The 25968-nt window shown below is 42.4% G+C and overlaps 1 protein-coding gene across 36 annotated transcripts in view; it reads right to left on the bottom strand.

Moving 5' to 3' along the window:
• The window catches only part of obscnb (obscurin, cytoskeletal calmodulin and titin-interacting RhoGEF b), a 105852-nt gene extending 83570 nt beyond the window's left edge, over nucleotides 1-22282 (bottom strand). For 27 of the 36 annotated variants that reach the window (XM_052463876.1, XM_052463878.1, XM_052463877.1 and 24 more), the window contains exons 1-12: nucleotides 22080-22282; nucleotides 11660-12758; nucleotides 7618-7887; nucleotides 6972-7232; nucleotides 6414-6719; nucleotides 5926-6192; nucleotides 5551-5657; nucleotides 5158-5326; nucleotides 2884-3156; nucleotides 2416-2694; nucleotides 955-1230; nucleotides 37-312 (exon numbers count right to left, since the gene is read on the bottom strand). In XM_052463876.1, coding sequence (XP_052319836.1) covers nucleotides 37-312; nucleotides 955-1230; nucleotides 2416-2694; nucleotides 2884-3156; nucleotides 5158-5326; nucleotides 5551-5657; nucleotides 5926-6192; nucleotides 6414-6719; nucleotides 6972-7232; nucleotides 7618-7887; nucleotides 11660-12749 — 3574 coding nt within the window. In that variant the 5' untranslated portion in view covers nucleotides 12750-12758; nucleotides 22080-22282. The remainder of the gene's footprint in view (nucleotides 1-36; nucleotides 313-954; nucleotides 1231-2415; nucleotides 2695-2883; nucleotides 3157-5157; nucleotides 5327-5550; nucleotides 5658-5925; nucleotides 6193-6413; nucleotides 6720-6971; nucleotides 7233-7617; nucleotides 7888-11659; nucleotides 12759-22079) is intronic. The other 9 variants (XM_052463899.1, XM_052463902.1, XM_052463903.1 and 6 more) reach the window with 5 other exon arrangements.
• Between the last annotated feature and the right edge of the window lie 3686 nt (nucleotides 22283-25968).

Genomic DNA, 25968 nt, shown 5'->3' with positions numbered 1-25968 from the left:
CGGACAGTAAATCCAATAGTTGCAAAACATCCATACCTGCCACCTGAATCTTATAGACCAGTTTCTCCGCTCCAACCTCACAGGTGTACTCTCCAGCATCCTTCTTCTCCACCTTCTCTATTACCAGCTGACGAGTCTTGCCCTTAGTTTCCATCTGGACTGTCTTACTGGAAGTCAGCAGCTTGCCATCCTTGTACCATTTCACCTCTGTCTTGGTATCAGACACCTCACAGCTCAGAGTGGCTTTCTGGGAGAGAGTAACTTTCACCTCCTTCTGTACAGACTCCTTGTTGGTGAAGACAGCCTGGGCTTCTGTAAGTCAACCATTAGCAATTCAAATATAGAATGGGAATAGACACACAGCCCCAAAATGGACAGAGACCAGTGAGACGTCCCAATAAGCAACAATAGCAAGCCAGAAGTCAAAACAACCAGAGCCATATCAAGCAAAGAAACAACCTTGATGCGCCAGATACAGGTGTAGGAGTTTTGCCAGTTTGCTACAGCAGGAAGATAATCCTGCAGCAACAGTAAATGGGAATTGTTTGTAGGGTTTGCTAAATTTGTCGTAAGGCAAAATCAAGTCTGAAATGTCAAAGAGGAAATGACAAACTTTAAAAGCATTTTTTAAATTCAAATACACTACAAGTTTCACATTTCCTGTATTGCAGTAAAGTTGTCCTGCAACAGGGTGATCAAATTAAGATCATACCACCTTGTCTGATAGAATCAACTAATCCTAAAATTGCAATTTTAACACTACGGCAACAACAAAATAGGCATTGGTTTCTGACTGAGACTAAATCTAAATGTAATTTAACAGTACATTTGCCAAAGCATCCCAGAGAGATAAATATAAAACAGTTATATTTTCCTAAGATAAACATGTCAAATGTGCATATCAGACAACCATTCCAGCAAAAGCAGACCAGACAGTGAGTAGATCCTCCTTACCTGTCACCTGAATCTTATAGACCAGTTTCTCCACTCCAACCTCACAGGTATACTCTCCAGCATCCTTCTTCTCCACCTTCTCTATTACCAGCTGACGAGTCTTGCCCTTAGTTTCCATCTGGACTGTCTTACTGGAAGTCAGCAGCTTGCCATCCTTGTACCATTTCACCTCTGTCTTGGTATCAGACACCTCACAGCTCAGAGTGGCTTTCTGGGAAAGAGTAGCTTTCACCTTCTGTACAGACTCCTTGTTGGTGAAGGCAGACTGTTGGGTTTCTAAGGGAACAATCATGGAGGTGCAAAGTTGCATCACAAATGTTTAAACACTAAAAACATGATCATGACTCTGGACATCTGTCTCTCTCTTTCTCTCCCTTCCCGGAGGACCTGTGCCCTAGGACCATGCCTCAGGACTACCTGACCTGATGACTCGTGGCACTCCCGTTACCCAGTCCACCTGGTCGTGCTGCTGATCCAGTTTCTGCTGTTGTGTCTGCAGCCTTTGAACCCTGACCTGTTCACCGGATGTGCTACCTTGTCCCAGACCTGCTGGGTTTTTTTTTACCCTCTCTCTCTCTCTCTCTCTCTCTCTCTCTCTCTCTCTCTCTCTCTCTCTCTCTCTCTCTCTCTCTCTCTCTCTCTCCTCTCTCCCTCCCTCCCTTCCACATCTGCTGTCTCAACCTCTGAATGCTCGGCTATGAAAAGCTACCTGACATTTACTCCTGAGGTGCTGACCTGTTGCACCCTCTACAACAACTGTGATTAATATTTACCCTGCTGGTCGCCTATGAACGTTTGAACAACTTGAAGAACGGTCTGGGATTAGTGGCCATGTACTCTTATAATCTCCTCGTGGTACAGCCAGAAGTGGACTGGCCACCCCTCAGAGCCTGGTTCCTCTCTAAGTTTCTTCCTAGGTTCCTGCCTTTCTAGGGAATTTTTCCTAGCCACTGTGCTTCTACATCTGCATTGCTTGATGGTTGGGGATTTATGCTGGGTTTCTGTATAAGCACTTTGTGACATCTGCTGATGTAAACAGGGCTTTATAAATACATTTGATTGATTGATTGAATGATTGATTGACATGGGTAGCATTGACTGATAGTTAAGCATGTCAACCACCTATAACTCTAATATTGCAGAGACAGAGACAGCGCACCATTGAAGTGTCATGAGAAGCCATGATATTCACCCAATTAAACAACTTCTAAGCCCAAATCTACAAACCATGATCAATCTGATAAACTCAACTATTTCATTCTCAATTATAACATATTGAAACTAACAAAACAACCATACATTTCTAAGATAACGAGCAGAGCGGAAGCAATTCAAATGTACATTTTCCAAACCATCTCCAAGGACTGAGAGGGAAAATGTTCTACATTTGAATGACTGGCACATGAACAACCACTCCAGAAACCTTTGTCAAAAGCAGACAATAGCTAGTCAGAATATTACCTGAAACATGTATTTTAAAGACCAGCTTCTCTGCTCTAGCCTCACAGGTGTATTCTCCAGCATCCTTCTTCTCAATTTTGTCTACTACCAACAGACGACTCCTGCCCTTTGTCTCCGTGGAGACTGTCTCAGTAGAAGTCAGCAGCTTGCCGCTCTTGTACCATTTCACCTCCGTCTTGGGGTCGGACACCTCACAGCTCAGAGTGGCTTTCTGGGAGAGAGTAACTTTCACCTCCTTCTGTACAGACTCCTTGTTGGTGAAGACTGCCTGTTGGGCTTCTGTGGAAACAATCATAGAATGGCACAGTAAAATCATAAACCTTTATTTTAGGGTTGAACACTAACCACAGGAACAATATTTGCATAGGCAGTCAGGGATTCTGAAAGTTTGCCTAGGTTATTAAACAAACTGAAATGCAATGATACTATTGGTCCAGTGTGCTCGACAGACATTCCCTTTTCTCTTACCTTTGATCTTGACCTGGAATGTGACTTTGTCGTCGACTGTCTCGCAGGAGTAGTGTCCCTCGTCACTCTTCTTGGCATTCTTGATGACCAGTCTCCTCTGTGTCCCTTTGGAGACGACGGTGGTTCTTTGGTCCTCAGTGACCAGTGTCTGATCCTTCCTCCACACCACCACCCCGCTTGCAGACGACACCTCGCAGTTCAACTCCAGGTCCCCGCTGAGGGCAGGCGCCACCTCCATGGGACCCCTGGGCTTGTTCAGGAACTTGGCTTCATCTGGAAGAGAAACAGGGATGGGATTTGTCATCAAGAACAAAAACTTGAATTGTACACTTTTTTTCATTCATAGAAATGTGGCAGCAATCCATTGATACCTTAAGGTTATAATTAAATGTGAACAAAGAACCATATGGAATTGAATATTTTTTAAATGAACGCAATGACAGAATTTATCTGTGATGAGTTATTCGCTTTTTCAAATACTGGATTATTCTATTATAACCAAACAGTTACATTTCATACACCATCATATGATATCCTCTCCGAGTTGGGCATCTCCGGCGCGGCCCACGCTTAGATTGCGTCCTACCTGACAGGTCGCTCCTACCAGGTGGCGTGGCGAGAATCTGTCTCCTCACCACGCGCTCTCACCACTGGTGTCCCCCAGGGCTCTGTTCTAGGCCCTCTCCTATTCTCGCTATACACCAAGTCACTTGGCTCTGTCATAACCTCACATGGTCTCTCCTATCATTGCTATGCAGACGACACACAATTAATCTTCTCCTTTCCCCCTTCTGATGACCAGGTGGCGAATCGCATCTCTGCATGTCTGGCAGACATATCAATGTGGATGACGGATCACCACCTCAAGCTGAACCTCGGCAAGACGGAGCTGCTCTTCCTCCCGGGGAAGGACTGCCCGTTCCATGATCTCGCCATCACGATTGACAACTCCATTGTGTCCTCCTCCCAGAGCGCTAAGAACCTTGGCATGATCCTGGACAACACCCTGTCGTTCTCAACTAACATCAAGGCGGTGGCCCGTTCCTGTAGGTTCATGCTCTACAACATCCGCAGAGTACGACCCTGCCTCACACAGGAAGTGGCGCAGGTCCTAATCCAGGCACTTGTCATCTCCCGTCTGGATTACTGCAACTCGCTGTTGGCTGGGCTCCCTGCCTGTGCCATTAAACCCCTACAACTCATCCAGAACGCCGCAGCCCGTCTGGTGTTCAACCTTCCCAAGTTCTCTCAAGTCACCCCGCTCCTCCGCTCTCTCCACTGGCTTCCAGTTGAAGCTCGCATCCGCTACAAAACCATGGTGCTTGCCTACGGAGCTGTGAGGGGAACGGCACCTCAGTACCTCCAGGCTCTGATCAGGCCCTACACCCAAACAAGGGCACTGCATTCATCCACCTCTGGCCTGCTCGCCTCCCTACCACTGAGGAAGTTCCCGCTCAGTTCCCGCTCAGCCCAGTCAAAACTGTTCGCTGCTCTGGCCCCCAATGGTGGAACAAACTCCCTCACGGCGCCAGGACAGCGGAGTCAATCACCACCTTCCGGAGACACCTGAAACCCCACCTCTTTAAGGAATACCTAGGATAGGATAAAGTAATCCTTCTCACCCCCCTTAAAAGATTTAGATGCACTATTGTAAAGTGGCTGTTCCACTGGATGTCATAAGGTGAATGCACCAATTTGTAAGTCGCTCTGGATAAGAGCGTCTGCTAAATGACTTAAATGTAATGTAAATGTAAATGATAGGTGGGAGTCTGCCTGCGCGTGGTTGGAGGATGGGGGACGGTACCAGTGACACATTGGACTTTATTACAGGATGACAGCGAGCTCTTTTCCATGCTAGACGGCTCACTACCACCTGGTGTTAGCTGTCACAGCCCTGTCTGTCCCTGTGTGTCACGTGGCGTGAGAGGGGCTTTCTGTCGGCAATGTAGGTTAGAGGTTGCATTTGATACACTGTCGCTTTAAGACTCGGGGTCTGACTAACCCACTGGATTTAGATTTTTAAAACATGTCAAAAATTAACTAATTAAAAATGGTGTTCAGTGAAAGTATACAGCATTTTGCTATTCCTGCAACTCTAATAAAAGGATATGGGGATCTGAGGTACCAGGTTTCCACTTCCCACCGGGTGCCAACAACTTATTAATAAGTCGCATACATGTGCCCATTGGAGTGCTTTCTTCTTTCTAGCGTGACATATTACTACAGGAGTTGAGGTGAATCTTTGTTCTTGAACTTTCGACTGTCCTGTTGTACCTTTTAGAGAAAGCTGCAGGGACATTCGGTCTTCGTTTAAGACACACTCATAGATGCCCGTGTCCTCTTCGGTGACGTTGTGCACCATCAGCATCCTCTTGCGGTCGGTGCTCATGCACTCATACTTCTTGCCCACCTTCAGCTCCCGTCCATTCTTCATCCAGACCACCTACAGAGTTAGAGGGAACGTTCAAAATTCGTCGGAACACACAACCCACATAAGAGTCAGCCCAATACATTCATTAACACAGTGAATTGAATCGGAACAATTCCAAAGAGTTACGTGGTATTTATTACACTACCCCTTTTACGTTTCCTAACCCTAACAGACCAATAAAGCATGACTTTGTTCATTCGTTCATTCAGTCATCTGGACTTTTCCCCACTACACACCTGAGCATCATAATCGGACACCTCTGTGGTCAGCTGGGCGGAGGACTGGGCGCTGCAGGTCACCACCTCGGTGTGAGCGGACTTACTGGTGAACCGGACAGCTGGAGCTACAAATAGAGGTTTCACCTGTAGCTGTTGTTTGTGGAAAATCCCATGGAACGATGAGGACTGTCTACCAACATAAATCACCTGAGGAACTGAAGTTACCTGAACCTGAGGTTCCTAACTGCTTATATAGCATGAATACAAAAGGACTCATAAAGACACTGCATATAGCGCCTCTATACAGGCAAGTCTAAGCATCAATCTAATGAAGACCTGCACATTCAACCCATAGATCTTATTCTTGGCATTGCTCTCTATTCCAGTGCTTACCCTTCACTTGGAGTATACAAGTGCTCTCGGAGCCACCGCCCACAAATTTGACCGTGGCTCCTTTCATCTCCATCGAGACGGTTCGGATCGTCAGCGTATGTGTGGTCGTTTGGCGTGTGATGAGGTAGTCAGCCCCACTCCGCAGGAGGCGGCCGTTGATAGACCAGGAGCCAGAGCACACTGCAGACAGGTCCACGGAGAGGGAGGCCTCCTCGCCTGAGATGGCTGTGCTGTTCATCAGGCCTGTCTTCACCTCTGCAGAGGGCTCTGGAAGAAAGGGTGAAATAAACCACGTCAATATGCTTCATTCAAAAGCAGCGTGCTGGGGTTTTACTGAAGTGATCAGCTCTGGAGAGGGCGTGGGTTATAGGACGTATTGTCTCACCCCTAGGGGTTTAGAGTTGATTATTCTTGTTGTTAAGCCAGAGACAGTGAGAAAGAAATTACACATGGGGGAGTAATGATAATGAGATGTTTCTCTGTCTCACCGAGGTAGAAGGTCCCAGGCACCTCCATATACTGGCTCTGGCCGTAGTCGTTGACTGCAGAGATGCGGAACTGGTAGCTGGCCTCCTCTGTGATATTCTGGATCGTGATCTCAGTAAAGGGGCTGACCTCCATGCCATTGCACCTCTGCCAGGTCTGGGCACCCACCTTCCTCCTCTCTACCATGTACCCTTTGATGGGCACGGGGCGGTCACTGTCTGGGGGGGACCAGTGGAGGGTGATGGACGAGTCGGTCTTGCTACGCACCACCACGTCGATAGGGGGATCTGGAGGGTGCTTTCTGGCAGCTGCGGAGGGAGGTGTAGTTCGATTAGGCTCATGTATGTATGATACATCCTGAGACAATTCTAAGTGACATGATGTATCTGCAGATGGACATAACATAAGAGTTAACCTGTGTGATGGGATTATTCAAACGTGTGTTCTAATTGAGGATTCCCTTATTTAGTGTCGGGATAGGAAAAGGGCTTTGAGTCTGTGTTTTTTTTTGGGGGGTTGAGTCTGTGTTCTATGCAAGTAGGTCTATGTCTGTAGCTCACCCGCGACTGAGAATCGTGTGGAGGTCTTGCAGTCTCCAGCCACAAAAGCCACCTCTCCTGAGTCGTCGGCCTGGCAGTGGCTGATGGTTAGCGTGTACTGTCTGAGGGTGCTCGCAATGGATATCCGTGTGTCCGGCTTCAGGCGCTCGCCATTGCGCGTCCAGTAGGCGTCAGAACAGGGGTGCTCCAGCTCAACGCAGAAGATCACTGTATCACTCACCGACACTACAGTCCTCCTGGGAAGCTTCTTAGTGATGTTCCCTGGAAGTGACAAGCACAGGGGTCACCAAAGGGCAGGTGTAGTGTGGTCTACAACGCTGCAGCACTAGCACTGTGCAAACGAAATACCAAGGTTATTGTTCCCTGGAGAGGTCATAAATGAAATTGGATACCCCCTTTGCGCCGTTAAATGTTTTGACAGCATTTTCACAGTATCGTTTGACAGTAATATGCAGTAATGCCTATTACATGACGAAACTGCACAACGTGTCATTGCAAACTAAAGCAATGTTAACTTCTGTCTTACATGTTTCCCATCAAAGTATATGTAGGGACAATCTCAATGTTGATGATGTTGTCTTATCTGTTAATGGATGCATCAGAAGGTTGTCAGAAGACTAGAGAGACAAGAAAATGGCTCTAGTACCCAGCACAGTGAGCTCGGCTACAGTGCGGCTCCCCTCCTTCATCTCGCAGATGTAAACGGCATCATCATTAGTGGTGACATTACGGATGGTGAGGCGACGCATGGTCCCCTCCTCCTCCATGCAGTACTTGGAGCTGTCCTCCAGACGTGTCTCCTCCATGAACCAGCTGGCCTGGCTAGCCGAAACGGGCACCTCACACAGCAGCATGGCCGTCATCTTCTCCTGGACCTCCACATCCTGCAGCTTCCTCCTGAACGGCACCTTGGGCTCTGAGGATCATGGGAAGAGCGCAGAATAATTCTCAAAAGGTGAGGAAATTTATGCATATTGGTAGATACTGTTGGGGTAGGTTCCTTGTTCGTTGTCAATCATTTGTTTATTGGTGAAATCAGCAATCAGACAATATCTTTAAGTAATTCAATCGTTCATTTATTAATGTACTGTAATTGCAGACAGAAGTTGACAACGGGAACATAGCACGCATGTTTCCGAGTAAGTTCTGCAAAATAGAAAAGGGTCCAAGTTGCTTTAATATGCTTGCAGTCAACCCCTAGTGATGTAACTGCATACGTCAACACCTTCTACTCATGAGACCAAGCCCATGCATTAGGAGAGACACTAGTTCCAGTGTTTTCTAAGGGCTCAGCAGTAATATTCCACTCCCCAAGTTGCTTTATAGTGGTATGTCTGACTAGTCTCTTATCTCTTTTACTCCCCTGCAGGGTTCTGTGTCTATGAATCTCTATTAGCCCAGGGGCGCTTTCTCACAGACACCCGATTTTTACTGCAATAGCTCACACATCTCTCAGACTGTTTCTTATAAGAAGCAGAGACTAGAAAAGAACTGTGGAACAATATTAAACCTTATAAAGCATATATATTGCTAATCTGTAGTCGAGGACCCTATAAATGTAGTGGGGGAGGGGTCTTTTAGCCCTTCCCCTTCTATTAATACAACATAAGCATAATCAATTATTATAATACATCAATCATTTGGTCCAGCCCCTATCATGACCCCAAGGTGAACCCCATCAATACGTAAGTCAATTGCTCAAAAAGTCTATCTCTTTTTGTTTTTGCCTATTCAATGGTGTCTTTCTTTGAATACACTGTGCCATACAATGCCTTGGGCTCTGACACAGGAAGATTCCAGAAACATTTTCAAAAGGTGAGTGACATCCAGTAATTAAATGAGCTAATACATCTACAGTATCTCTGAAGACTCCATGCACCCCTTTAAACAAGTATGTGTACAGTAGTAGAGCTTCAATCACTTATGTATTTAATCTGTAATCCATGGACAACCCAATAATCTCCAACCAATCCACCCCAGGAAAGAAGTGTAAAAACGTGATACACACACATGATTTATGACTGTCTATGGGCTCCAATAAATGACTCAGGGTATAAAAATAACATGTACAATCGTTAGAGAGCGAATTACAGAAACAAAAGGAATCTTCTCCACTTAGGCTTAATAACACTGGTGTAAAGTACTTAAGTAAAATAATGTTTGAAAGTACTACTTATGTCGCTTTTAGGGTATCTGTACTTTACTTTACAATTGATATTTTTGCCAACTTTTACTTTTACTTCACTACATTCCTAAATAAAATAATGTACGTTTTACTCCATACATTTTCCCTGACACCTAAAAGTACTCGTTACATTTTGACAGGAAAATGGTCCAATTCACACTTATCAAGAGAACATCCCTGGTCATTACTAGTGCCTCTGATCTGGTGGACTCACTAAACACAATTGTTTTGTTTGTAAATTGGTGTTGGAGTGTGCCCCTGGTTATCCGTTTTTTTTTTAAGTAAAAAATAATTGTGCCGCCTGGTTTGCTTAATATAAGGAATTTGAAATTGTTTATACTTTTACTTTTGATACTTAAGTACATTTGAGCAATTCCATTTACTTTCGATACTTATGTATATTTAAAACCAAAAACTTTTAGACTTTTACTCAAGTATTATTTTACTGGGTGACTTTCACTTTTACTTGAGTCATTTTCTATAATGGTATCTTGAGTGGGTTGAGTCACTGACGTGATCTTCCTGTCTGGGTTGGGGTTTTAGGCTGGGTTTCTGTACAGCACATTGAGATATCATCTGATATCAGCTGATATCAGAGCTTCATAAATACATTTGATATCTTTACTTTTACTCAAGTATGACAATTGAGTACTTTTTCCACCACTGCTTAATAATGCTTTAGTTCTCTACGATGTAACTGCCTATTTACTTTATTATGGAATGAGTTTACAAGGCCATTTACAGTGGGTTCAAAATAGTGGTTTATGCTTTTGGGGAAATCATATTCACTTACATTTTGTGGTAAGCCTTTATGTGCTGCTCTCATCTTTCCACATATCATATCCTCTAAACGTGTGTGTTTTGAATGTTTGGCTGGGACTTTGACTACTGAGTAGGTTTCTATTATGACCTTTTCCAACGTTGCTTCTTGCGTCCCAGAGGGGTTATCAAATTATCTGGTATTAATAGGAACACTGGTGCATACAGGGAAGAGGGATACAGCTCCTCTCCTTTGCAAATCCCCCGACAAAATCCTATAAAACAACAAGGCAGGCATGTCGAGTATCCATTATCTGGCGTCAATTATAACCAGACACAACCAAATGCCAGCCATGGGCTCTGCACTCACTGTCAAATTGAGACAGAGATTAACAACCGCCATTGATAATCCATGCTCCAGGTTTCTAGCCAATCAGGGGTGCCTCATGGAAAGTCACCCTAGCTCTGGCGCTTGCGGGTAACAGTGGGCTAATAGCCACTGTGAAATACTCATCACCGGCAGAAAGTAGATGAAACACAACACTCCTCCTTCATATCGCTGCCAGCATTCCACCACTTAGTTGTGCAGTTTAAGTCTACGGTATGTTGGAAAAAAGTAACACTGGGCTCAGGTGAACGTTTTAGTTTACTTTGGTTAATTCTGGTAGTGTAGACCAGGGGAGAACGACTGCCCCCTCTCATCAAGTCATGAAATTCAAGGCTGACCGCGGTACTGCAAGCATTGTTAGCAGAAAACACGATTCCCCGTTATAGTGAATGGGGAAATGACAATCTTTGTTGCCAATCTAACTCAATGAAAAGTGGCAAAACTGAGTTTGCCTGCGACGCCACTACCTGCAGTAGCTCAAACTGCGCATGTTATGTCTCCGTAAGACGCCATTTTAAATGCGCTATTGTGTCTTCACATATGAATGTCACATGATCGATGGTTTTGTCCATTCATATATACAGTCATTGGTGTAGACAGATTTGATGAAATTAATTTCAGCTATATTTAAAATATATATATATTTATAATATATATACTAGTCCAGTATCAGCAATTCATATAGAGCCATGAGAGTTAATCTTAAAGTCATCTCCCTACATTAATCATTTTATGTATCATTTTATGGAAAAACTACCCTCACTTTTTCCTCAGCAGCCAAGTGATGAACTAGACTTGGGAGGTATGGCAATGCGAGATATGTAAAAACTAATGCTAAACATTTTATTTTAGAATGGAGAAATGTATATGATCATGCATAGAGTAAATTCACTATTTTACATTTTTAAAAATGAACCTTTATTTAACTAGGCAAGTCAGTTAAAATAACAAACTCTTATTTTCAATGATGGCCTAGGAACAGTGGGTTAACTGCCTGTTCAGGGGCAGAACGACAGATTTGTACCTTGTCAGCTAAGGTCACCCCATTGCAAAAAAAAAGAAAACAAAAACATTGTACTTTTTTGGGGGGTATAGACCAAAACAAATCCATTTAATAGCTAATCTCGTGCTATTTTACAAATTTTGCCATGAGGCCGAGAGAAAAATATGAAGTTTTAAAGCTAATTTCCCGTCATTCCAAAAAATGAAATCATGGCTTATGACGTGTTCATATGCTATCTGGGGGGCCCGACCTCCGGGGTAACCCCAACCACGAGGGCTGCGGGGGCGTGTGCTACACCAGTGAGCATACTGTATATCAAGCTTGTCAAAAGGTTTCAAAAAAGCTCTTCTTACCTTTAACAATCACCAGCACAGCGCTGTAGGTTTGTCCAGCCATGTTGGAGGCATTACAGGTGTACAGGCCGTTGTCGCTCTGCTTGCAGTACAGGATCTTGAGGATGAAATTCTCGGCCTGGTCCTCATACATGATGTGCCTTCGTCCCTCGCCGATGTTCCCCCCATCCTTCCTCCAGATGATATGAGGCTTGGGGTGACCCGTCACGAAGCAGCTGAGCTTGGCATGCTTGCCCTCAGTCACCGTGCAGGTGCGGGTGAAGACGCTTTTAGGTAGCTGGCTGACCAGTGCTGCGCTGCCGTGGTCCAGACCCAGAGCGCTCAGCCCGTCTGTGACCATAGTGGTGGCTGTGGACGAGGTGGTGGTGGAGTTGTGAGAGGAGCTGCGGGTCTCTCCCGTGCGGTAGATGGAGATCCCTTCTTTACGCTTCTGCATGTGGGAGAGGAGGGAGGTGCTCTTGTCCTGGCCCAGGTGACGGGAGTCCTGGGTGTCTATGACCAAGGCGGCGGCAGAGTTCGAGCGGCCCACCGAGTTCTGGGCGCGGCAGGTATACGTGCCGCTGTCTAGGCTGCGCACGCTTTGGATCCTCAGGGAGCTGCTGTCGCCGTCCGAGGACACCTTGATGCGGTTTGTCTCGGCTAGGTAACGCCCGTCCTTATCCCAGTCAAATTTGGGCTCTGGGTAAGCAGCAACCCGGCAGTGGAAGACCACATCGCCCCCCAGGCCCACACGTGCAGAGGTAGGCTTGACCATGAAGACGGGGGCCCTGTCTACCATCTCCTGTGGAAGGCCTACATGAAGGGTTACACATGCGTATGCCTCCCCGACGTTGTTCTTGGCCCGGCACATGTACTGGCCGCTGTCTTCCAGAGTTAGATCGTAGATGGTGAGGCGGTAGACATTACCATCATCCACCGTCTTGAAGCGGCCCCCGGAGGTCAGACGTAGCTTCTCCTTTTCCCAGGTAATCAGTAGGGTGGGGTTGCCCACGATGGTGCAGCTTAGAGTGGCATCCTTGCCCACGCACACTGCGAATGCTTTGGGCCGCGTGAGGAATCTGGGGGCCCCTCCAAACAGGTTCTGGTCCATTACTGGTTCCTAGATTACCAAGGAAATAATGCCAGTTAGAATAGAAACACACAATTGAAAGGAATCAATACATGAGTATAGAAAATAGAAGTATAGAATAATATATCCAGTAAGTAATATATCCAGTAAGATACATTATAGAATAATACTAAGATATATCAAGATCATAAGACAAAAAAAGTAAGATGTCCTTCTATTGTTGTTGTCAATCATTTAAATCACTTGCCTCTTGAACTACAATGTCACACACGTATGACACTACACGACGTCTAGTGTCTCATCCTTCTCATGCCTGACACTAATGCCTGACATGATCATGTAATAACACTACACCAGGAAGTAATAACTTGAAGGTTTGGTAAGCCTAGTTCTCACATAGAGGCATAATGTGTTTGAGTGGGCCACTATGGAGTGAATTGATTGCTGCAAATTGAGATAGGGACTTGGAAGAATGTGTTAACATGTCTCACATATGGCTCAGATATTTCTAGTGATGTCTGTCTGACATGGAAGTCAACCAAATGTAAGATATGCATTGATGACTGATAAGTATGGTTCAAAAAGGACATGCTAATTTAAAAAAAACATTTATCTCGTTATGTTGAGATCCCAACTTATTTATCTCATGATCACGACATAACAAATATTGTTTTGTCGAGATCACGAGATAAACTCTGTAAATAGGAGTGGACGCATTGATGATAGATTGACTGTATGGCTGGGGTGGCAAAGCCCCCAGCGGATCATCGCATAGGTTTTCATTGATTGCTACACTAAAGGATGGTGCGTTTCATGCTAACTTGAGCTAAGTAAGAGCTCTTGGGGCATCTAATCCCTCGTGGGGCATTTAAACCCTGAATGATGCCTGACAGGTAACTCTGAGTCTGTATGCCACCCCCAAGACCGCAGCCAATCGCAAGCAACAATGCTTTAATATTTCTAATGTAGTATGGAACATAACTATAAAAGGGTGGTATGACCTATTGACCTTATCATGGCTATCTTTTGGGGTCTGATCAGCCTCAGGGGAGAGCCATTTGTATAATGAATTTGTGGTCATTTGGGTTACTAGTTTTAAGGTAAATTAATTATAATGGAGTTTTAGTTTGGGGTTATAATTATTGTTTGAACCGCAAATGAAAAAGTGGTTCAGGATTCTGTTTTACAACATTAGCTGTGAAGTTTTTGAATTGGCTATTATTGATTTGGTATTACAACAGAGACAAAACATCCTATTTATCATTGAGAATAAATAGGGGGAGATAAGATTCACTGAGGTTTGGATAGGATATATATTAAGCCAATAGGGCAGGGAATTACATAGAAAAATAAGTTTAAGTTCTTAGGGGTGATAAATTACTGTAGATAAGGTATTCCACACTATGCAACATATATTCAATTAATGTTATTGTCAGATAGAATACTGAGGATCCCTAAAGGAAAGAGCTTGTAAGTGTAGGAAGGATTTTGAATATGGTTAGCATTTGTTTTGGCTTTGTTTGACTATTAGGAGGTTTTTTAAATAGTATTCAATTTAACAGGAATATAGGACATCTGTGATGATTTAGGATTATTGTTAGGATTAAGATAGATTGATTAAGGAAATGTAAGGACTTTAGAGATTGCCACTCATAGACATGTTTTTTCTAAAATCAATGATTTTAGATAAAGTCAAACAGTGAGAAGCTTAGTGGTATTTGAAAGATAGGAGAGAAAAGGGTTACTGTTTAAATTGGTAAATATATATATTTATGAAAATATATAAGTAGCACAGATACTTCTTAAAGTAGATAAGACACTTGACAGATAATTGGTACAGGATTGACATGAATGGACACCCAAGGGAGAATTGGACATGTGGAAAATGAAAGGGGCGCTCCTACATGATGATGTCAGACATAAGGATAATTTACTAATCTTACCTAAGTCATTGTTTAGAGTAGGCAAGGTTGTTACCTGGGCAGAGCCAGGTAACAAAGGGGGGATGGGTAAATTGTGTTCTAGGATAGGATGTGACTACTGGATAATAAACGATAAAAAAACAAGTAACAAGTAGGTATAGAAGTTAAAGATATAATCAGATAGAACAAATGAGAAACTGTTTGTTAACCAAACCTGTATGTCCAAGATTTTATGCACTACAGGTGAATTACAGGTGAAGTCACTCAATCCAGTCCCTGAGGCCTGTTGGGGGGACCATACGAAGGACTCCTGGGGACAGCTCGCTGAAAGAACTACCCGGATTCATATCACACTGCGGGAGGGTAAGACACTCTGACACTGTCGAACAATAACAGTGGTTGAGAGGAGAACTGGAATTAACAGAATTCTGGGGGCCATCTCTCGAATGAAGATTACCTTACCTGTCATTTCCTCTCTGTTCTTGTTCATAGAAGTGAAAATGTGTCTGACTTGCTAATGATGTGTTTTCTGGAAGAGGGTGGGGCTTTATAGGTGAGCTGTCCATCCTAAGCTGTATGGTTGGGAGACCTTATTCCTGAACATTTTCCTACACCATGAAGGCCAGAGGGTAATATTGACATAGTTAAACAAGGAGGAATTAGTATTAACCAAGCATAAGAGATCACTTGATCTGGATAAACAGGAAGTTAGAGTAGGATAGGGAAGGATGTCTCAGTGGAGTTCTATGTAGACCAATTTGTGCCTCTGACTCCTTGGCAGTTCAGGACTAAGAGTAGCTATTATGGAAGACATCTATGCAAGTCTCTGTGTAGTTCATGGAAACAGGTTATAGCTCACATCATGTGAGAGGGCTACATAAATCTACATACCCAGCATGGAAGGAGATGGAGTGTAGTGAAAGTAAGGGTTTCAGTTGATAACCTAGTGCATTCCAAGTAGAAAAAGTTAGAGCAGCTGATTGCTCTATAGTCAGCCGAATACAAGCAAAGCCTCTGACAAAGCAGATACTGACTGTGGAGTTGTCCAGAGCCAAGAGCCGGTGTGGATAGTTCAGAAATGGAATTATTCACCTAAGGGAACAGCCTGTATGGTAAAGCTATTCATGGAAGCAGGAAAGCCAGATAATAAGTTGTATGGATTTGCACTATTTATATCCACATGCTCCTCTGAAATCTGAGCTTCCTCCTTTCACAGAGGCAAAGGGAGACTGTTTACTGTTTGATTCAGTATAGTACCTCTGGGAAATATGTGGGGGAAAATCAGTATTGCAATAGGACAGATAATGTTACTTCTGATGTGACCAATGAGTGATTTGGCAGGCTGGTTGAGATCTGGGGATTTCAGTAAGATAAAGAGGCCCAAGGCTCACATCTGTTGGTTGTGTGGGGGGAATGACGTGATGGCCGAGTATTACTGGCTAATTGAACAGGGGTGTGTGCACTGGTACATTTGAGAATGTCTTTCATACTCATTCAACACCATGACATGATGTTGACTAAACGGGAGAAAATAAGTACTCTGTCTGGGTCTTTTGATGATGGGGTTTGTATTAATAACATTGTGGTTCCAAGGGTGGCAGATGAGATCAAAGCTATAAATTAGATACTGGCAGGATTAGAGTCAAGTATTTTTTGGTGGTCCACTCTCAATGAGAATGTGGATTGGATCAATTATATCTATTAAAAATCCACAGCGCTTCACCAATTATATCAGAGATGTAATGAATGGTTTGGCAGAATAGAATAGTCTTGGATGTTTGCTGGCTGAAAAGGGTGGAAGGAGTGTATGGAGGTCATTTGGACTCCGAGGGTACAGGATAGGATGGATCAGTGACCAAGGCCTTGTCTGGTTTACACACCCTAGTTCACGAGTTGGCAGGAAACTTAGGGGTGGATACTTTTCTGCCTAATTGGGTTGACAGTGTGTTTGGAAGATGGAAACATGTTATGATTGCTGTGTTATGGGCTACCTTCACCTGTGTGACTGTGTTAGTTTTGTGCGGATGTGGTTGATTGTGTGTATGAAAGTTATCATTTCCAGGACTCTGGAGAAATCAATGACACTTCAGATGGTGATATATGGACCAATCCTAAGCTCTGACCAGTGGAATACAAAATACATGGCATGGACGTAATAGAAGAATCCGGATCCTTTCACTCGCGAGGAGACCATATTTGATGTTTAGGAAATTTAGATGTTTTCTTGTTTCAATGTATCGATTGTTTTTTCATGAAGATTAACAGAAAATCCTGATAAGTAGAATTAAGATTCTGATGTAGGTTAGAACAGTCATTGAAGTTGATTATGTACATACATGTATTGGTTGTCTTCTTCTAGTATATCATTGATATTTCCATGTAGTGTTTAATGATGGTATGAGTTGTTAAGTCATTTTGAGGGTGGATTGTTGGGAAAATGATGATTAAATGACTGAACAAATCATTTTAAATGGAACTGTAACTAAGTCAAACTTATACTCTGTTTTATTATATCTGATTAACAATATGAGTTCATAAGAAGGGATTGTGAGACACGGACATGGAGTAATTAAAGTTAATGAACACCATTCCAACTAGGAAGAAACGAATGGGTTGGGGACTGTGTAAACACATAAGGTCGTAAGCCTATGGTTGACCCTACAGAAACTTAGCTCTGGGTTTTTTAGATAAGACAGTGAGTGCATTCCTAAGTTTTCTGTTAATTAGAACTGTCAGCTCAGTGGTGATCGATAATGTTGAGGGGTCAAAAGTTATCTGGGAGTGTGTTAGTAAGTTAGAATTAACTTTTCACCTCACTTTGTCCCGGTGGAGAGGAGGGGATTCTGTTAAAGCAATGAAATGACGTCATGATCTGTATATAAACTGTTGCTCGTGGTTAAGTGTCAGCGTGCTCCGAGAATAAATTATGTTACCTATTATTGAAAGACTGGTCTGCGTCTATTTTATGCAAACAAGAATATTATAAATTCTCATAAAATAGATTAAGGGTTTTCAATTAATGAAAGCACATTGGCATAATTAAATTACAATAACAGAAACCCACAGGGTTTACAAGTCCAGCACTAACAGACCTGATTAAACTTGATTAGTAGCCTAATCATCAAGTCATTGAAAAAGTTTATACCTCTTGAGTCCCCAGGACCAGACTTGAGGAACACGATTGCAGTGTGACGTAGGCCATCAACCAGACCCCTATCACTATCAAGGTCAAATAACACCTACAGTACACACTTCCATATAAAGGTGCGTCCAAAGGGGAGCAGTTGGATTCCCACTGGGCACAAACTGGTTGAATAACATTTTTTTCAACGTAATTTGTCAGCAACAAAAAAGTAATCATCATAAGCTGTTGTTTTGAGGGTGAAATTTCAAGCACATGATTATGTTATCATGGTAACCAAATTTCAACATAAATGACTTTTCTATCCACAGTTTTCATTTTAGTAAAGTCATACGGTATAAAAATAAATCACGACAGCTGTGATGGAAACAGGACTTTCGGTACAATTGTACAAATGCTGGCAGATAATTTGTTCGTTGGACATGGTGGGATCTTTTTGTGACAAAAATGTATTTTGGTGAGAAATGGCAGTGGAAATGCCTTTATGCACAAATATTGATATAATAACCATCATACTGAAGTAAACTTTAGAGTCACGTGATAATATGGTGTGTGATCCTCCCACTACGACTCTGGAAACCATGCAGTTTATTAGGCGACAGAAGACATAAATTGTGATGAACTTCACAGGGTGGTGAAAGTGTACGGTGATGAGCTTGATGCTCCTTTCCAATAAATATTGAGGATCTTATTCTGGTGACATAATCGATGCTTGGCTGCCGTTTGACAGATACAAATATTCTCGCATTTTATCTATCATAATCTCATCATGATGACTAGCCAACCTGCACAGCAACCCGCACTGCATCTGGGAGCTGTTAGCTAGAGCGTACATGCCAAGACCAGAGTAGGCACATTTGCTATTAAACACAAACGTTTTTGTGCCAAAACTATCGGTAGAGTTGAAATGTGATGGAAACACAATGAACTTAACATTTTTCATTGGTACATGAAAACTCAAATGTCATTAAGCACTGACTTTTATCTGCAAGAAGTCAGTTTGGTGGAAACACCACTGGTGGGACAATGCACATATTGTCTTTATATGGATTTTTGAATATTCACATGAACATATGTTAAATTTGTACCTTAAAAACAACGTCAGCTCTTCAACGTTATATCCACTATCAGAATAAAAAACTATAGGTTGAGCAGCACCTACTGCTGAAGAATATATCTATATAGCACTACCCTTTGGTCTACCATTCAGGGTTTTATTTTCCATTTGATGTTGTAATTTTCCCCCCTTTTCCACCCCAATTTCGTGACTCCCCAACGGGCTCAGGAGAGGTCATGCGTCCTCCAAAACATGACCCGCCAACACCTGCACACTTAACCCGTAAGCCAGCCATACCAATTTGTCAGAGGAAAACTGTTCAACTGACGACCGAAGTCAGCCTCCAGGCGCCCGGGCAGCCACAAGGAGTAGCTAGAGCGTGATGAGCCAAGTAAAGAACCCCAGGTTGTAGTGACGCCGCAACACTGCGATGCAGTGCTTTAGACAGCTACGCCACTCGAGAGACCATCCAGGGTTTTAACTAAGACCAGCCCTGCTTACCTATGACGTTTTCACTGAGTATTACCAATGTGCGATTATGAGAATGACCAAGAACCCAATGGTCACTCTGACAGAGCGCTTGAGTTCCTCTGTGGAGATGGGAGAACCTTCCAGAAGGACAACCATCTATGCCGCACTCCACCAATCAGGCCTTTATGGTGGAGTGGCCAGACAGAACCACTCCCCAGTAAAAGGCCCATGACAGCCCACTTGGAGTAAGCCAAAAGGCACCTAAAGAATCTCAGACCATGAGAAACAAGATTCTCTGGTCTGATGAAACCAAAATTGAACTCTTTGGCTTGTGGGGATGTTTTTCAGCGGCAGGAACTTGGAGACTAGTCAGGATCAAGGTAAAGATGAATAGAGCAGGGTACAGAAAGATCCTTGATGAAATCCTGCACCAGAACACTCAGGCCCTCAGACTGGGCCGAAGGTTCACCTTCCAACAGGACAACGACCCTAAGCACACAGCCAAGACAATGCAGGAGTGGCTTTGGGACAAGTCTCTGAATGTCCTTGAGTGGCCCAGCCAGAGTCCGGACTTAAACCCGATCGAACATCTCTAGAGAGACCAGAAAATAGCTGTGCAGCAACGCTCCCCATCCAACCTGACAGATCTTGAGAGGATCTGCAGAGAAGAATGGGAGAAACTCCCCAAATACAGGTGTGCCAAGCTTGTAGCGTCATACCCAAGAAGTGTTGAGGCTGTAATCTCTGCCAAAGGTGCTTCAACAAAGTACTGATTAAGGGGTCTGAATACTTATGTAAATGTGATATTTCAGTTTTTAAGTAAGCAAGAATTTCTAGAAACCTGTTTTTGTTTTGTCATTATGGGGTATTGTGTGTAGATTGATGAGGAAAAATAACTTTTAAAATAAAATAAAATAACATTTTAGGCTGTGTGTATATACGCACACACACACACACACACACACACACACACACACACACACACACACACACACACACACACACACACACACACACACACACACACACACACACACACACACACACACACACACACACACACACACACACACACACACACGGACACACGGACACAAAACACTGTTATATACACACATCACAATTGCTGTTACCAGACTCATATGTACTATTGCACAATTTAAACACTTGCAAATCCCCCTTTTCTCTGATACAAATCATGTGTAAATATTGGACTATAAATTGTACCTTCCTGTATTATACTAAAATGTTTATTCTACTGAACCATTTACTTTATGTTCCTATTCTTATCTTTTAATATTTCTTATTGTTGTTGCATTGTCGAGAAGGAACCTGCAAGTAAGCATTTAGTTGGATGATGCATACCACGTGTATCCTGTACATAGTACCATTAAAATGTGAAACTTGAAACAATATCACTTTTGAAATCCAATAAATACCTTATAATACATATCCTATCAACTATTAAAGTTAACAAATGATATGTTGGATTCACATCTCCAACTCAACAAAAAATACAAGTTCAAGAATGGGATTAAGCCATTGGCTCAAATGAAACTTTCCAAACACTAGATAGATCTCCTTTAAACGTTGATATTTGGTTGCATTGTCAACCAAACACAATTCAATATTACTTTTGTAATCCGATAAATAGCCTAAAGTTAAGGCCATTTTACAAACTAATGTAACAGTCAACTATACATTTCTTCTAATGTAATCATATAAAGCGTGCATGTTCAAGATAACATGCATAGGTCACCATTTCTGTAATAATCTGCGCAGAATCTCACACTTCATTGTGATACATACTAGCATTATGTACTTTTAATTTCGTCTAATCTCAATTGCAATCCAGGTCATTTGGTTCTGCTATTAGATTAACTACAGTGATAACACATTCATCTGTTATATAAAACAATAACCTATCTGATATTGAATTCCCATTTTAACTTAGCTTTTAAATGATTGAAAGCGCAGTGATAGACATTTGGCGACAACTAAACCAAAAATTGTTTTTCCATTGAAATTTGGTTGTGCTTTTAGAAGGTTGAAAGCAGAGTGATAACACATGGAAATTCAACAAACGTTTGGCTGTCTTTTTGAGAGGGTGAATATAGGTTGACAAAGGTAAACTGACATCAACGCACTGCCAGATTGGGACAAATTAGGTTTTAACACGGTTAAATAGAACAGATATGTGTCTTTGAAAGGGTGACATTTGCCATCTTTGTCACCTCCCTTGAGCTGCCTGTACCCAAAATAACCTCAGCTGTCGGGCCGCGTCTCTGTCCATTGCCATTTGTAGAAGCGTAGAGGGATAAACTGTTTTGATAGGGCACCACAACTGAAGGAAACGCTTCTTTGTTCTATATTGTTTAATAAACTTGCCAATACCACTAGCCAATGCAAATTGATCATACATGTTTTATGTAGTTGGTTTTGTGTATTGTGTAGGCTAGATAGTCGGCAAAAACGTTTTACGGACAGTATTTTGTCCGTAAAAAGTTGCTCATTGTAATTAAATAAATAAGTCATGAAAACATACTTTTTGGGGAAGGTAAAACTGCCACTACAAACATAAAGCACATTAATAAACATGACTCCTCTAAAATGACGACACTCGATTCCCATTCAAAAATATATGACTCATGCCTTATTAAATTAGAAATTATGTTGATCAGGGATTGCAAATTGAATGTCCTTTTAGGTTATTTAAACTGGGAACTGGGTTAGTTCAACTTCAGCAATGATTTGCTCACCTTGAGTCTTCAGCCACTCTGATAAAACAAGCGCTGAAACATGTGAACTAAAACTTCAATAAGGTTTTACAGTCCGTAAAATAATCCAATCTTTGCCGCTGAGATCAAATAAATGTATGTCCGGTGCGTATCAATATCCCTACAATGATGATTGTGTATCCAGGAAAGTGTAACATTCCCCCAGTCTCCTGCGGTGGGTGGTTGACTACGCTTTCTTTTTTCTAATGTGGTACCTCATGATGCCAAATAGCTAACATTCCTATTTTGGTGCAGCCTCCGTTCCAAAATAGACTTGTCATTTAATGTAGAGATAGCCTAGGTGCTGGAGCATGCGTCTGGACTAGAGGCCGACTGATTATGATTTTTCAACACCCGATACCGATACTGATTGGAGGACAAAAAAAAGCCCATACCGATTTAATTGGCTGATTTAAAAAAAAAATGTATTTGTAATAATGACAATTACAACAATACTGAATGGACACTTGTTTTAACTTAATATAATACATCAATAAAATCCATTTAGCCTCAAGTAAATAATGAAACATGTTCAATTTGGTTTAAATATTGCAAAAACAAAGTGTTGGAGAAGAAAGTAAAAGTGCAATATGTGCTATGTAAGAAAGCTAACGTTTCAGTTCCTTGCTCAGAACATGAGAACATATGAAAGCATGCAGAGCAAGGGAAACAACTACTAGAAGGCTCAGAGCGAGTGACGTTTGAAACGCTATTAGTGTGCGCTAACTAGCTAGCCATTTCACATTGGTTACACCAGCCACATCTCGGGAGTTGATAGGCTTGAAGTCATCAACAGCGCAACGCTTGACGCACAATGAAGAGCTGCTGGCAAAACGCATGAAAGTGCTGTTTGAATGAATGTTTACGAGCTTGCTTCTGCCTACCACCGCTCAGTCAGATACTTAGATACTTGTATGCTTGTATGCTCAGTCAGATTATATGCAACGCAGGACACGCTAGATAATAGCTAGTAATATCATCAACCATGTGTAGTTAACTAGTGATTATGATTGATTGTTTTTTATAAGATACGTTTAATGCTAGCTACCAATTTACCTTGGCTTACTGCATTCATGTAACAGGCAGTCTCCTTGTGGAGTGCAACGAGAGAGAGACAGGTCATTATTGCTTTGGACTAGTTAACTGTAAGGTTGCAAGATTGGATCCCCGAGCTGACAAGATGAAAATCTGTCGTTCTGCGCCTGAACAAGGCAGTTAACCCACCGTTCCTAGGCCGTCATTGAAAATAAGAATGTGTTCTTAACTGACTTGCCTAGTTAAATAAAGATTAAATAAAGGTATATAAAACGTTTTTTTTTTTTAAACATCGGTAAATCGGCGCCCAAAAATACAGATTTCCGATTTTTATGCAAACTTGAAATCGGCCATGCAGATTAATCGGTCGACCTCTAGTCTGGACAGGCGTTTTATCTACCTGACTATCCTGAAACATTACTCATGCCATGTTTATTTGATATCGGAATGAAAATGACTAACAAAATCAAAATCAACCCTGTGCGGTATTTTTGTGAATACTGCAAGTTTAGATAGCTGGCTAGACAAATTAACCGATAAAAAAAATGACATGGGCTAATTGAGTGGCTGTCAGTGAGTGAAAGATAAAAAGAGGAAAACTACTGATGACAACCAATTTTTGAAATGGCACTTTGTATACTCTACTATTCTAACTCTGAACAGTAATTTAAGACACCAACGAGTTCCAGAAAAAAAAAAAAAAAAAAAAATACAGAGGCATGCATTGCCTAGAGCACTACATTCTCTTGTCTCCAAATGGAGCAGTTTACCAAAACTCATTCAAATCAACCCACAGATCAACCCACAGAGCAATTCAAAGAATTGGTATAGAAATCAGAGGAAAGACCATTTCATTGGATGGAAGTAGCTGTCTAGCCCTATTCAGAAGGGATCTTTTGGGCGGGTTGGGTAATACCAGCCAGAATAACCTACTGTTTTTTGGCAAACTTCAAGATCCTTAGATAATACTAGTCCCTTGCAAATCATCATCCCTGTTTTTTTGTTACTGTCTTGTCTCATCGCTACAACTCCTGCACGGACTCGAAGATCAGGAGCCATGCTCGGCGAAGGTCGGGAGCCATGCTCGGGGAAGGTTGAAAGCCATGCTCGGCGAAGGTCGAGAGCCATGCTCGTCAAGGGTCAAGAGCCATGCTCGGACCCAGAGTCTCTGGCTGCACACAGTGCATTAGACCACTGCGCCCCCCGGGAGGCCCCCCATCCCTGTTTTTTGAGAGAAATGTCTGAGTTTGACAGGTGTTCCTTGCGGTTTGAGCAAGAAAACAATAACTGGTTCGATACATTGAACGAAGTTCTGCACGTAGCCTATATATGAAGGGCCTAAATTTATCAACTTGTGTTGCAAGATTGTGTTGCAACTTTCACAGCGAAGGCTTTTCTTTATACGTTTTGTACGCATTAAAATTATACACCGCCAAATGGTTCATACAAAAATGGGATTTCACTGTTTTATTCATAGCCTAAAGACGCATTGCAAGTGCGCTGTTTAGCTCACAAGGCTGGGGGGCATTTTATATGTCTTCTACTACGTATCGTTAGAATATCCTAATGATTATGATCACACTTCCTCAATTCAAAAAACATTGGGACACTATACCAAAGATGGTTTCGAAATGTGGGAACCAAACTCCAGTTATCTGTGTAGCCAGTTTTCGCCCTGACTTGTTGAGATATCTTTAGGCCTAGAAAAAAACCTGGATGCTTCCTTCATAACTGTCCATTTATATATAGATAAATAAAAAAGAGCATTACAGGGGGTAGTTTGGAAAAAACTAATCCCGTCCGAATCGTCCTCTGGAATAATTGAGATTCTGGGATATTACAACTGGTGGTTAAAACCGCATTCCAACCAGTGTCCATTCCATAAATTACCACCGGCTAAGGCTATGACATTAAAATGCTTATTTACTCTGTTCAATCTGACTGTGCATCAGCTGTCTGTCTCATCAGCCCAGCCAGGCACTTTATAAACTTGATCTCTACTATAAAAAGCATCTAGACATTATCTCACATTTCTTTTTTTAGTTTTCAACAATGGAGATTTGTATAAATCTTGCTGTCTGATTATCCAACATTTGCAACATTGTTTCAATATTCAAATTGGATCTCCAGCTGTCCCATAATAAACTTGTCAAGAGTAGGGAAGAGACAGACAGGCAGACAGTGTTTCTCAGCCAATGGAAACCATGAATCAGATGGCATCATTTTCATGGATATATACAAAGAAATGTCCATTGAAAAAAGCTAAAACGAAGCGAAGTGCAGCTAGTTTGCAGTCTTTCCAGCTTCAGATTGAAGTTATTGTGTTAGCTGTGTTGTTGGTTAGATCCTCTGAACAACAGTGTCCTGACGAGTGAGCAGATTTTCTATGCCAGGCCTCAAGCAACCAAACAGATAGAACAAACTACCATCCGGCTTGGGTAGCAACCCTAGATGTGGAAGGATTAAATAAACTCAGCAAAAAAAGAAACGTCCCTTTTTCAGGACCCTGTCTTTCAAAGATAATTCATAAAATACAAATAACTTCACAGATCTTCATTGTAAAGGGTTGAAAAATGCTTGTTCAATGAACCATAAACAATTAATGAACATGCACCTGTGCAACGGCCGTTAAAAGACTAACAGCTTAGAGACTGTAGGGAATTAAGGTCACAGTTAAGAAAACTTAGGACACTGAAGAGGCCTTTCTACTGACTCTGAAAAACATAAAAAGAAAGATGCCCAGGGTCCCTGCTCATCTACGTGAACGTGCCTTAGGCATGCTGCATGGAGGCATGAGGACTGCAGACGTGGCCAGGGCAATAAATTGCAATGTCCG

The sequence above is a fragment of the Oncorhynchus keta genome, chromosome 15 (assembly GCF_023373465.1).
Source record: "Oncorhynchus keta strain PuntledgeMale-10-30-2019 chromosome 15, Oket_V2, whole genome shotgun sequence".
Classification (NCBI taxonomy): domain Eukaryota; kingdom Metazoa; phylum Chordata; class Actinopteri; order Salmoniformes; family Salmonidae; genus Oncorhynchus; species Oncorhynchus keta.
This window is presented reverse-complemented; position numbering and strand designations above follow the sequence as displayed.